General features: G+C 33.1%; 1 protein-coding gene across 2 annotated transcripts in view; it reads left to right on the top strand.

Moving 5' to 3' along the window:
• Positions 1-12,577, top strand: part of LOC129757511 (glutamate receptor 1) — a 603,301-nt gene that overhangs the window by 561,209 nt on the left and 29,515 nt on the right. The window contains exons 8-9 of one of the 2 annotated variants that reach the window (XM_055754774.1): positions 7,430-7,523; positions 7,586-7,926. In XM_055754774.1, coding sequence (XP_055610749.1) covers positions 7,430-7,523; positions 7,586-7,926 — 435 coding nt within the window. The remainder of the gene's footprint in view (positions 1-7,429; positions 7,524-7,585; positions 7,927-12,577) is intronic. The other variant, XM_055754775.1, reaches the window with a different exon arrangement.

The raw sequence follows: 12,577 nt of genomic DNA on the forward strand, positions 1-12,577 counted from the left end.
ATACGTTGAACATAAAGATATACTTTCTGATTTTTTTAAATTTTATATCTTGACCACAAAATATGTAAAAACGATGTGAAAAACACGCACTTTTCATTCAATGAGCCGTCACAATTGTTTAAGTCTCACCAAATAAATTTTGAAAAGACGATCGAAAAGTTGACGTAACTCGGGACATTTTTGCATTAACAGATTGTCTATATCGAAACACAGTATTTTTGTCGAATTTTGTAAAGTAGCTGGTTTTCGAAAATTTTATCAATTTTCAATTTCTTAGATTTTCTTGCAGTTGATTTCAACGTGCACTGGATTTTGAGTATGTAAAAGCAAGATCTTCGCAATAAATTTATATTCATCAAAAAGTCAATTTCGAATAAATTCTTTTCAAAAATATAATAAACAACTGATAGCTTCTAACTGCAGCTTTCTTGAACGAACACTAAATGAATTTTTTTTAGCATTCCGTAGCTGATTTACAGTCTTACTTTTTGAGGCATGTTTTTTCGTAGCATAATAGATCATATTTTTGTTATGTTTTTTGCTGATTTGGTATGGGAGTCCGACTTTCTCAACGCAGTAAGATCTTCTTCTTATAAATTTAATGGAATTTGAATGCGGCAACACTGAATAAAAATTAAATAAAATAATTTGTCTTTTTTTTATCAGATATTTATCGGAATAATTCTAAATCATTCTTAGCAACAACCATTCCAATTGGTGGTTTTCCTGCTGCTCTTTAAGTGTTTATGAGATTCAGAACAACCGAAAAATAATCATAACAACAGCCTTCTCAATCTGTACATTTCCTTACGATTGTCTTTGTTTACCGGAACAATCCGAAAACATTCTCAGCAACAGTCATTCCAATCCGTGGTTTTGCTGTTGCTCTGTCTTTATTAACCAGAATCTGTTCATAAACAAACAATCGTAGAGCGTACCTTGAATGTCTGCGCTATCTGATCCAATCCGGCTTTTTACCGGTGTGGCTGAATCAAAAACCATTTTTAGCAGTAGCCTTAACAATCTGAGCTCCCTCAGCCAATTTGTCGTCTCATCAGTGGCCAAATCATAACCAAAAAATCATTGCAGCAGCCTTGAAAATCTGCGCTCCTTATGCTTATTCTACCAACTAACGCAATTATCGTGATTTTACGATTCTTACGAATCTTAATTCAGAGCTAGGTGCGTATTTGTAGGATTTCCTCGATTTCCAAATCCTCGATTCAGTCATTTAGGCCATTTTGGCCATACTGCGAAACCCATGAAGTTTGTTTATTAACTAATCACTGATCAGCTGAGCAAATATTCTTATGTTTGTAAACAAACTTATGGAGCACCCCACGCACTAGTCGTCTACTTGTTGTGAAAGTCGGAGAACCTTGTGTCTCTAAAAATTTTGATTCAGAGATGCACTCAGACACGTCTGGCACTCACAAGAATAGATCAACGACTGACTTTGTTTTTTTTTTGGTTTTGCAAGAACGATAAAGAATGTGTGAACATTTGGCTAGGATCTCCCTAAATCATTCCTGTTGCTTTACTGTAAGTGACGGCTGAAACTATTGAATCAATTTCGCCTCAATTAATTGATTTTTGGATTCATTTTGCCAATACTTTCATAGGTGGCTCCAGAGAGAAGCCTCTTTGATTTTTTTTTCAAACTGAAATAACCCTTTTGTTTTGTTTCCACATCTTTCATCTTACTCTGATCATTTCATCTATAATCTCACAATACTGCAATATTCTTTCTCTAAGAATATTACATTTCACCGATAAAATAATTCGGAAAAATATTATTTACAGTTTAAAAATTGGGCTGTAGATCTTTTATTAACATCAACAAACATCTTCGGTTTTAGCGTCTATATATCGTCCTTACTGAACGATAGATTTGTTTCCTTTAAATCAAGAATTTGCAATAAGAAAACAAAAAAGCACTAACAGAAATAACTGTTTAAAAAAGAAATTTTTCATTCTACAATTGAACTAAACTATTGTGGTATTAGAGATTAGAAGGAAGTCGAAAATATTTTTAATTTTGTTTCAGTAATAAGCCATTATCATAAACTGATTACTATTAGAGATGCACCTACTGAACATTTGACCGGCCAAATATTTGGCTCTGAATATAGCCCAAAAACCGTTAGGCCGAATATTCGGCTTATTTCGGCCCTTTTTTACAATTAAAAAAATTTCAAAAAATCGTCCTGAACTTCCCGAACGTGTGGTAGAACGAATGGTATGCTTAAGGATGAAGAACATCCTTGTTTTTAACAACTATTTTGAAGATATCTTGCTCAAATTAGATTTCACAGGAACTCATTCTCATCGGTGATAAATGTACGTGAAGCGACCAGTTATCTGATATCCTTTCAGTTATTGATGACATTTATAAAATCAGAGATACCTTTACCTGAAAAAGATCTTGTTATACATTACATCTCGTTATATCATCTGGTTGAAAATACACGACTCCGAAACATAAGGAGCATTAAAAAGAAAGAAATAAAAGAAAATTGAAATAATCACTTTTGTATTTTTATTAATAACCTGACAGAATATTCGACCGAAGTTCAACAGTGGCAGAAATATTAAAACCAAGGCTGAAAAAGTTATTTTTTAAGTTAATTTATGCAGCTACTTTCATTGGTAGAAATGAAAATTCAAATGATTGTTGAGATGTAACAGAATACTTGGTAGGGGTTCCACCAGACTGAACTGAACAATATCAAATTTATTCCGAATCACTTGAGATTGATGTACAAATATTTTCCACTATAAAAGACATCTGTAAAATTTACCAAACATAATCAATAGTTAACAATCAAGCAAGACACCCCATTGAATTATTTCAGACATCGCTCGCATGAAAATCAAAAGAGATTCAAAACCTGCAGTTTGCAATTTTTCCCATGGTCCTCAGTTTTGTATGGTCAGCTTAATTAAAATTAGCTGAAAAATAAGTTTTGCTAACTGAGAACCTTTAAAGGTTTTAAAGTGTGGCTCCAGAGAGTAACGCACATATCTTTACCTCAAGGGCAGTCCTATTCTGTCAGTTTAATTTATTGTGTCGGAGTACGCAAACACAAAATCTTTTAAACTCTGATTTTTTCTTTCATAAACTTTTATAATTGACACTCACACAACAACATACCATCAATATTTAAGTCAAATCAATATCCATGCCAAATCAAAATTCTGCATATATATTTTTTTGTATAAATATCAACGACGTTACACCACCAGGGCTTGGTAGGCTGTGGCCGTCGATGACAGTTGTGTGTTTTTCGGCTGGCAAATTTTCAAGTATCCTCTAACCATAAATTAAAAAGTTTAATAAGTGCCTAATAGTTATGAAATATACAGATGGAGAGGATTTGAAACTCCGATTAGTTCATTACGAACCACACGCTAAGAAGCGTTTGAAGTCAATGCCGGCTGACGATGGATTTTGGTGAGATTGTTTTATTTTGAAACTTTTCAATCCTATCTAACAAGTAGGATTTCCTAAACTGGACCTTTCCATATCGTTTCTGAAACAGCTTTCTGGGTCGTATGAATTCTCTGCACCTAAATAGTTTGTTTTGCTGTTTAAGATCTTCCTTTCCATGATTACATTGACTTGTCGCGGTGTGCAATATGGTACCACACTGATTTTCAAAAGTATCAATTGAAATAAATACTGAGTTCAGGTTCTTATTTTCGCATTTTTTGTTGGTTATGCTATGCTATATATCAACGACGTTACACCACCAAAAAGTCAAATATAAAATAAAGGCTGAAACTTATTCAAAAGTGCTTTGAGTTCTTTAGCATTAGATAAACTTAAACGTTGTTTATAAAAATTAAATAAAACTGCGTTTTTAAAAAAAATCGCAATCATAAACTGATTTGAATATGGCATCAAAAGTTATCAAAAATTTCATCCTCATTGAAATAATTCTTTTTTAAAACTCGATTGAGGTCCAAAAAGATTTTGTCTAACAATTTTGAAATCACAGTAAATGCCAAAAATATAACGAGCTCTCGTGTATGCTGGCTTAAATTAAAACCTTAGTAATTTTAACAAATCTCAGTCAGGATAACTTTAATTTTAGTAAAAGTAGCTTCTAAAGAAAATCTGCTAGGACTGTACAATACACAGTAGTGAGTACAACTTTCAAGTTTTTTTCTTTAACTTGTAAATGAAATGTACAAGTAATATAGAACGCATTAAAACTATGTTCTCACCAAACAATCGAATTCAATTATTTTTTTAAATAAATCTTATCTATTCTGCAAGGCCGGATTAAAGGGGGGGCAAAAGGGGCGATTGCCCCGGGCCCCCCGGCTCAGGGGGGCCCCCCGAGGAAAAAAAAGTTTTAACATTACTTTAATCATACTATGTACTTCAATTTCTTCAAATCTATGAAAAAAAATCAAAACTAGAAAATTGGAATGAAAACTTGAATATAGCCACGGGGGGCCCCCGTGAAATAATATCTAAAAAAATGCCCCTAGAGTACGCAGTGAAAGAGTTCTCCCGCATTTTGCGGGCTGAGAATATCAACATCTTGGTAATGAATTTTCAAAATTTTCAACCCAAAATAAAAACAAAAATAATGTAATCCGAATTCGAAAAAAATGGAAATAAAAATTAAGAAGAATATGTGGCACATTTTTTTTTTGTTATCGAAACATGTCAGTTAGAATATTCTGAACAAAATAGGAAAAATAAAGAAAACATCTCCTCATTTTTATTACATATAAACGTCATGCACAATAATAATGTTTATTATAACGTTAACTTTCTAAATAATGGTTATGGCCCTAAAATATCAGCAAATTTCGCAAAAATTACTGACTAGACTGACTGACAGTGCTAAGAGAGAACAGAGAAACTTATTAAAAAGAATCCAGAATTTTACCTGGGCAGTTCCCGGATTAGTACCGGATATTATTATCACTTTTCACTTTTCACTTTTCAATCATTATTATTAAAATTTCCGTTGGTTAAATAATTCTTAACCCTTTTCCCTCTCTATTTTTGAAAATAAAAATTTAAAAAAAAACTGTAGGTGCTTCAGTTGGACCAATCGACAGTACAGAGTTTCTTTATTGAATTTCCATCCCAATTTCTGTCTGAAACTTGAAATTTGTATTGAAACATTTTCAACTGATTTTACCAGAATTTTATCATATAGGTACTGATATTGAGAACTGGATACACTGCTGCAGAGAGCACAGACGCGCCACCTGACGTTAAGGGCGTTTCCTACAACTATTTCTGACAAGACGAGCTGACAGACGAACGACGACGGTGGATAAGACTCTTAACACATTTTCTCATCATCTACAGGATCACTTCAGCAACGTGGGTAAACTCGAGGTTTATATAAAGTGAATTATAAAGTGCACTTAAATAGTTTAATTATTAAAACCATTTCATTTCTTGCTAATCAATAGTTACCAGTAATTTGCGATAATCAGTTCTAGAATAGCTAGCGGGATTTCCGGATTACATCAAGTTGAGTTGAGAATTGAGGTTAGCTACCTTGATGTTTAGAAATTGTTAAATTCTTTTGAACAAAATTATTACTTTGAAACAGTTCTCTCTGATCGACGACACTACATTACAAGTCAATTTGCTGTTGGAAAAGGCTCTCAAGAAAACTATAAATGTAAGTTAATCGAATTTGAAACTTATATTACCAAACTAACCACTCTGTAATAAATTTTAGTTTGAAGCACCTTGCTACCAGAATTGGTTTTTTTTTTCAATCAACAACAACTGGAGTAAATATCCTGAATTCAGCATATCATTTTCCAAATAATCATTCTCAAATTATCATAAAAACGATCTTATAGTTGAATTGCTAATATCATAGAGTGATTATCTTTACATGAATATTTCTCTGTTTTTAGTCTTATCTTTTTCCAGATTTAAGTCATTGAGATTTTCAAGTCTTGTGTTGTTTTTTTAGCAACAGAAGTTCAGTTTCATTATTTTTCAGAAGTTTATGAACTTGAGATCTTTTATTAGGTACTTAACTCATTTGGATTCTTTATTTGACTGTTTTCAATGATATTTGATTCTGTGTAAAATCCACATTTGGTGCAATTTCTGCTTCGGCTCTAATTGTAACTCTGGAATTTGAATTTCATAATTTTATTAATTTTTTTGAATGTTGTATTCTATGTTTCAAATCTTCATGATATTTCCTAATTGTCATTGGGTAAATATTTCTCGATGAAGCAGACGATCAATGATGAAATGAAAATCATTTATCTATGTATTCCATATTTTTTTTTTCAAATCAGAGAATTTTATTTGGTGTATTATAAAAATGAGAATTAAATTTTGCATTTTGCAGCTCAAATCAGAGCTTCATTTTTGAGAAATTTCTAAACTCTTCCGCAATGTTGGCACGTGATTTATTAACAGTTTTTATTTGAAGATACCAGAAACTATCTTCTACGCAGACAATATGGCAATTAGTAGACAGTATACTAAACTCATCTTCAGTTCTTTTACGCGTTTAAAATGTTTTGTTTTCTCTGGGATAACATTTGAAAAAAAAATCGAATCATAGGGCCCCCCGAGAAAAATTGCCCCGGGCCCCCCATGGCTTAATCTGGCCCTGCTATTCTGTGAAATTTCACCCTCATACTACTCAACATTTGTTATATGAGTGCCTGCACAAAATGGCCTTGACTCGCGTCTAAATTTTCAACGAGAGACGCAAAATTCACGCGTACCTTCCTATTTGAACCTGACCACCCCGGAAAAAGTAGGTTAACTTTCCATCAACGCGTCACGATTTGTTTCCCCAACATTCAGCCTAGCACTGTTACTGGCAACGTGACTAGAATAATTTTTCCTGGAGAAGTAGAGCAACATCGGGTAGATCAACAATTGTCGAGCACTGTCGGGTTTACGAACATAGCGGGCACGGTTAATATTCCGGGTAGTAGCAGCATTTGGTGATGAATAGTAAAACAAAGTGATTTACTATCATGTAGAATGAACGTACCTGTTTAAAATTGAAAGTATAGGAAATTTTTGTTTTCCTGAAAATTACTATTCAGGGATAGGTAATAATGATCGAATTTGCCAGTAACCTTATAACTCAATCATCGACCTTATTTTGACCTTTTTAGCTGTACTAATGTATCATCGTTTCGACGAAAGCCACATCAGGACGGACCTTATTCTCGTGCTGTGCTAATGCTATTTTCCCTGATCTTATATTTCATTGCCCTTCGACATTGCCGGGCTTTTGCTGTGGATGCTGTGCTGTCTACCTTCGGGCGCTGCTGATTGCGCCAAAATCCGAACACACTGGCTCTTCTTCTGGACGACTCTCCATCATAAACAACATCCATTTTCCCGAACGCCCGTTTGGCCGCAAACCGATGGACCGACACACATACACTCACACATACGCAGATCTGTGTCCTCTTCAGCTACGTCGGAGTCAGCGTCGTGCTCTACATCGTGTCACGCTTTTCACCGTTCGAGTGGCGGCTAGTTAATTATAACGGTAATTAATTTTCGAGCACCTAATTCGATAGATGTAGCTCTTTTCACTTCCCATTAACCTAGACAAAGGCAACGCGTTTGGCCTACTTGCAGGCGAACAACCGGATGCTGTTCCGCAGGCCACCGTCAATGAGTTCAGCATTCTGAACTCGTTCTGGTTCGCGCTCGGGGCCTTCATGCAGCAGGGCTGTGACATCTCGCCCCGGTCCATTTCCGGTCGGATCGTCGGATCGGTTTGGTGGTTCTTCACGCTCATCCTCATCTCGTCCTACACTGCCAACCTGGCCGCGTTCCTGACCGTCGAACGAATGGTCACCCCCATCAACTCGGCCGAAGATCTGGCCTCCCAGACCGAAGTCCAGTACGGAACGCTGATTCACGGTTCCACCTGGGATTTCTTCCGGGTAAGTAATTACGCATGCTAGACGCTGTAGGTTCCTTTGCGGTAGGACCTTCTTCAAGGATATGTGCATGATAAAATATTAACCGGTAGGAGAAGATCTTACGATTCTGGAGCCAAGACCATGATTCTTAGCATTGTGTTGACTCAAACGATGGCAATGAAATTATACTTAATTAAATTTTGCAAGGTTGTATCAGCATTTGGGAGGCACTATGATGACCACATTTGTGTACACAATATAAATTTTATCTCAAACGAAAAGTTGAACTAAGAATGGTATCGCAAAACAATTGTTATGCATTTTAAATGTCAAAATACTAAGGTTCAGTTTTTGATGTGAAAGAAGACGAACGAAAAAAAAATAAAAAAAAAAGAGACAAAACACTTTTAAACAGTTAGTGTGAAGATGAGACAAATTTCAAAAGATTATCACGGATACTTTTTTAATAGACGGATGATTTTTTGTGGAACAGCTCTTGTCTTTACAAATTTAAAGAAAGATCTCTACAGAACTTTTTTGCTGTAACACTTTTTCGAAGTTTATTTTTACTAATAAGTATTCCGTCAGATATATAAGTAAAACGCTTTTGGATGAAGGTGCTTTTACAAAGAAAATAAACTAAGTTATACCTACAACAAAACTGCTGTCATTTTGATATTGTTTATCAAGTAATCAACTATGAGATATTTTTTCACAATTTTCATCACATAAATAGGTTGTCAGATTGCCCGGTTTCATCCGGGTTTGACAGAATATTTAATAAAATTTGGGAACTTTCCGGTCCGGATTTCATCGAAAAATGCCCGGATTGGTTTTTTTATTTTGAGATGTTTTTTATTTATTTAGCAAATTCACCAAAAAAATAATTGGGTTCAAATATATTTTTTAAGCCTCCAAAACCAAACTATTGATGCAAGTTTTATAAAAATAGTCATGAAAAGTATTTGGAAGTCTCGAAATCTGTCACTGGGTTTTAAATTGGAAATATTTTTTTTGAATTTTTTTCCAGATTTTTGTTGAGTAATTTCTAGGTTTTGATAAAATTTGCCGGATTTAGCCCGGAGTTTAAGTCCTAAATTTTGGAATCACATGCCTGGCCTTTGCCAAGTTTTCATATAATATTCCCCGGATCCGTGCTGAAAAAAATCGTGCAACATTTACATGCAAGCGTCCTAAAATCTGTGTAATGATAAACTTAATTTGCATCATGAATAAAGCATATGTCACCAAAGGGGCGACAAATTTATGATCTTTCTTTCATCGATGGTTAATGTATTTAAATTGCTGAAGAGTCAAGCAGGTTTAAGTTTTCCGATTTTGCATAGACTAACATATTTAAAAAGAAAGAATTCATTAAAAAAACTTATTCTATGTTGAAAACATACAAGCTTAATCTTCTCAACTCTTGAAAAATCAAACTTTTAACCATCGATGAAAATAAATCAAATTTTCAAAACTATAAGAACGAGATAAAATTTTTGAATATTTTAATCTAAATGTTGCAAACTTGTTCCAAATTTCAGGTTTGAGTTCGAACTTTGGCATTTGATAAACCTCTGGTATTGGTATGATTATTAAAAATTAATTTATAATATATATTAAATGCAATATAAACTCAAATTTTAATTAATATTTGTGATTCTCAGCTGAACTGTGTTTACAAGCTGACTTTATTTAAAATTTGATATTTTGAAAGGGAATCAACCAAAAAAATTAATTATAACTCTACGTTTTTGTGATTTGAACTTCTCAACGAATTTGTCATCTTGATATTTTGATTTTTATTGTATAACTTATTATCAAGCTGAATCCGAATCTGAATTTAAAATTTGATATAAAACGATTTCCAAATCTTAATTCCAGGTCAACTTAAAATATTTGTCAAGAAGTGAAATTTGTTTCATTTTTTCGTTTATTTTTAACTAAAATGCCGCTGATCGTGGCCTAGAGGTTAGCGAGTAGAGTGTTCATTTCCCGGTCGTTTTCCTGTCCCCGGGAATCGGGAAATTTGGTGGCCTGTTTCCCGGGAATTCCTGGGATCCCGGGAAGTATTCAAAAACTTGTAAAATATATGAACTTCGATTCAAAACTTTAAAATGTACTCTCCACAATGTTTTTAATTAAATAAATCAAACTGTTTTCAACAATGATAAATTAAAAACAGTCAATCGAACTATTAAATAACCTGAATATGTCAAATGAAGAGTTCATTCATGAAATTAGGGGTTAATAAAAAAAAATATTTTTATTTGACGATTCTTCCAACCTTTTTTCGTTTTTCTGCATTTTTTACATATTTGCTCTTCATATGAAAAAAATACGATGTATCCTTCATTTTTAAGTTTTGAAATTCAACTGGCTTTCAGAATCAGAGGAATACAAGCGCATACATATTACTTTCGATAAAACGCAATCTGCCTACCTGCTGCGCGAAGTGTTGTGGGTTTTCGTTCAATGAAAACGATGTGGAAATTCATATAATCTTTTTAAGCTTATCTATTTGAATAAAAATTTGCACAAAATGGCTGCCAAATGTCTACTGCTACAGGAATCGGAATGAGTTTTGTTATTTGTTTGACTACATTTTTAAAAAGAACAATAAGAATGGTTTCGGAGGCTGACAGGCTTTTCCAGAGAAATAATTTCATACATGTCGGGAATTCCCGGGAATGAAACAATGATTCCCGGGAATCAGGAATTCCCGAATTTTTCAAATTCCCGGGAATTTCCGCCCGGGAAATCCCGGGACAGACACTCTAATAGCGTTCAAGTCTTCTAAGCCAGAGGTCATGAGATCCAATCTCGGTCTCGGCGTACATACCCAAGTAACCCAAGTCATAAGAGGCTTAAAGAGTCTTACAAAACAATCGATTTTATTTGTGTAGTACACTTTCTGTGGGTTGGTTGTTTTAGCATTTGTAAGATGCTAGCCATCATTTCCTTGAAAGATGTACGCATAAGAGTTAAGTAAATATATGTGCTCGTTTTTCGTATATTTTTAAAAGCTGATGTTTTGCGTTTCATTTTGAACAGTTATTTATTTTCAATCCGACTTTTGAATCGGAATAAAATGTATAATTGTGTTTGATGAAGCTGATAATGAGTTTAAAATTTTGAATTGCCATTTAGAAGCTTCATTATATTTGAAAACTGCATAGGAGATATGTTTAAGAAGTTTGAAGTTGCAAATGAAACCAAAACTTGAGGTGGCTTCTTATTCTCTTTATTTAACATTCGTTAGACTTTTGGCTAGACTCAATCTTAAATACATGGGCAAAAATTTGTTTGGCTTCTGAGTTCCAAAGTATCTTCTCTTAATTGTTTTGAAATTTTTAATAATTTGCAAGCTTTATTTTACTTTTAAATAACATATTTTGAAGTGTATCAGTAAACCTTATATCGCACAACTTGTTCTTAATTTTGCCTATGGAAATGTTCCTAATTTGGTTTGGTGAAGAAAATCGTGAAACTGATGTTCGACAATTTTTTTTGGGAAGAGGAACAAAGCAGGATAGATTAAAAACTTTCAACTAAATAAGATCAAACGACGATGTATAAATATGCGGGGATCCAAGGAACATTTTTTCCGCTATTCCAGATTTTTCGGTAAATAAAAATGTGACTTGAAATATTGGAAAACAATTTTGTCTTTGCTTCGCTGTATTTCATTTCTTAATTTACTGATTTTTTTAACTAAAATTTTAGATGTTTTACGTTAATTTGGTTGTTGTTTTCATATAACATACATGGACTCTAAAAACATTCTTCAAAACATTGGAATAATAATTAAGATGCTTTGAATTTGCGTAATGGGAGGGCCAATTTATTTATTAAAAGCACTCTTCTATCAGCTGAAAAAAAAACGAGAATGAATATTTTATTTTAAATGTTTTTGTTGCTAATAATGTTTCATATCCATCATTTAACATAAATAAGTTTTGTACAAGTTGAACAAGTTTTCGAGTTAAAAATTTCAGATTTTATCATTCAAATGGATGGCTGACATAAGAACTTCATAAATAAAATTTATTTGAAACTTAGGCACGGTGTGTTCACAAGAACATTTTCAAGAAGAAAAAATAGACATCTATGAAAGTTTCCCACATTATAGAGAAGACTCTCTCTTATCTAACAAACTATGCAGGAAAAAAAACGATCGGAGGCCTTATACAACTTTTTTATTGAGTATTTATCAACTTGTTTTATATAATTTCCAAATATTCTTCGAAAATCAAAATTTAGGAAATTATTATTTATTGTTGAAGGAACCTCAACACATCTTAGCTCTAAATTGTCAAATTTGATGTTCTTGGAGAAAATAATTAGTGAAAACTTGAACATTTTTTCTCGTTTATTTTGTTTTCAAATTTTCAAAAAATTAAGTTGTTCTGGACCCTTCGATAGATTTTTTTTCCTGAATATTGTGTTGGAGTCTTCTCAATAATTAGCAAATTTTCAGAGATGCAGATTATTTTCTTTTTAAGATTAAAAAAGGAACCATGTAGGCCTTTAAAAGTTTATTAATTATTTTTTCGATGAAAAATATCATTATTTGGAGTTTTCAACCTTAAAATCAAAATTAAACAAACACAAATTTACGCAAATCACATCAGAAACTATATAAACTGAAAGTGTTGAACATTGAACATTT

The sequence above is a fragment of the Uranotaenia lowii genome, chromosome 3 (assembly GCF_029784155.1).
Source record: "Uranotaenia lowii strain MFRU-FL chromosome 3, ASM2978415v1, whole genome shotgun sequence".
NCBI lineage: Eukaryota > Metazoa > Arthropoda > Insecta > Diptera > Culicidae > Uranotaenia > Uranotaenia lowii.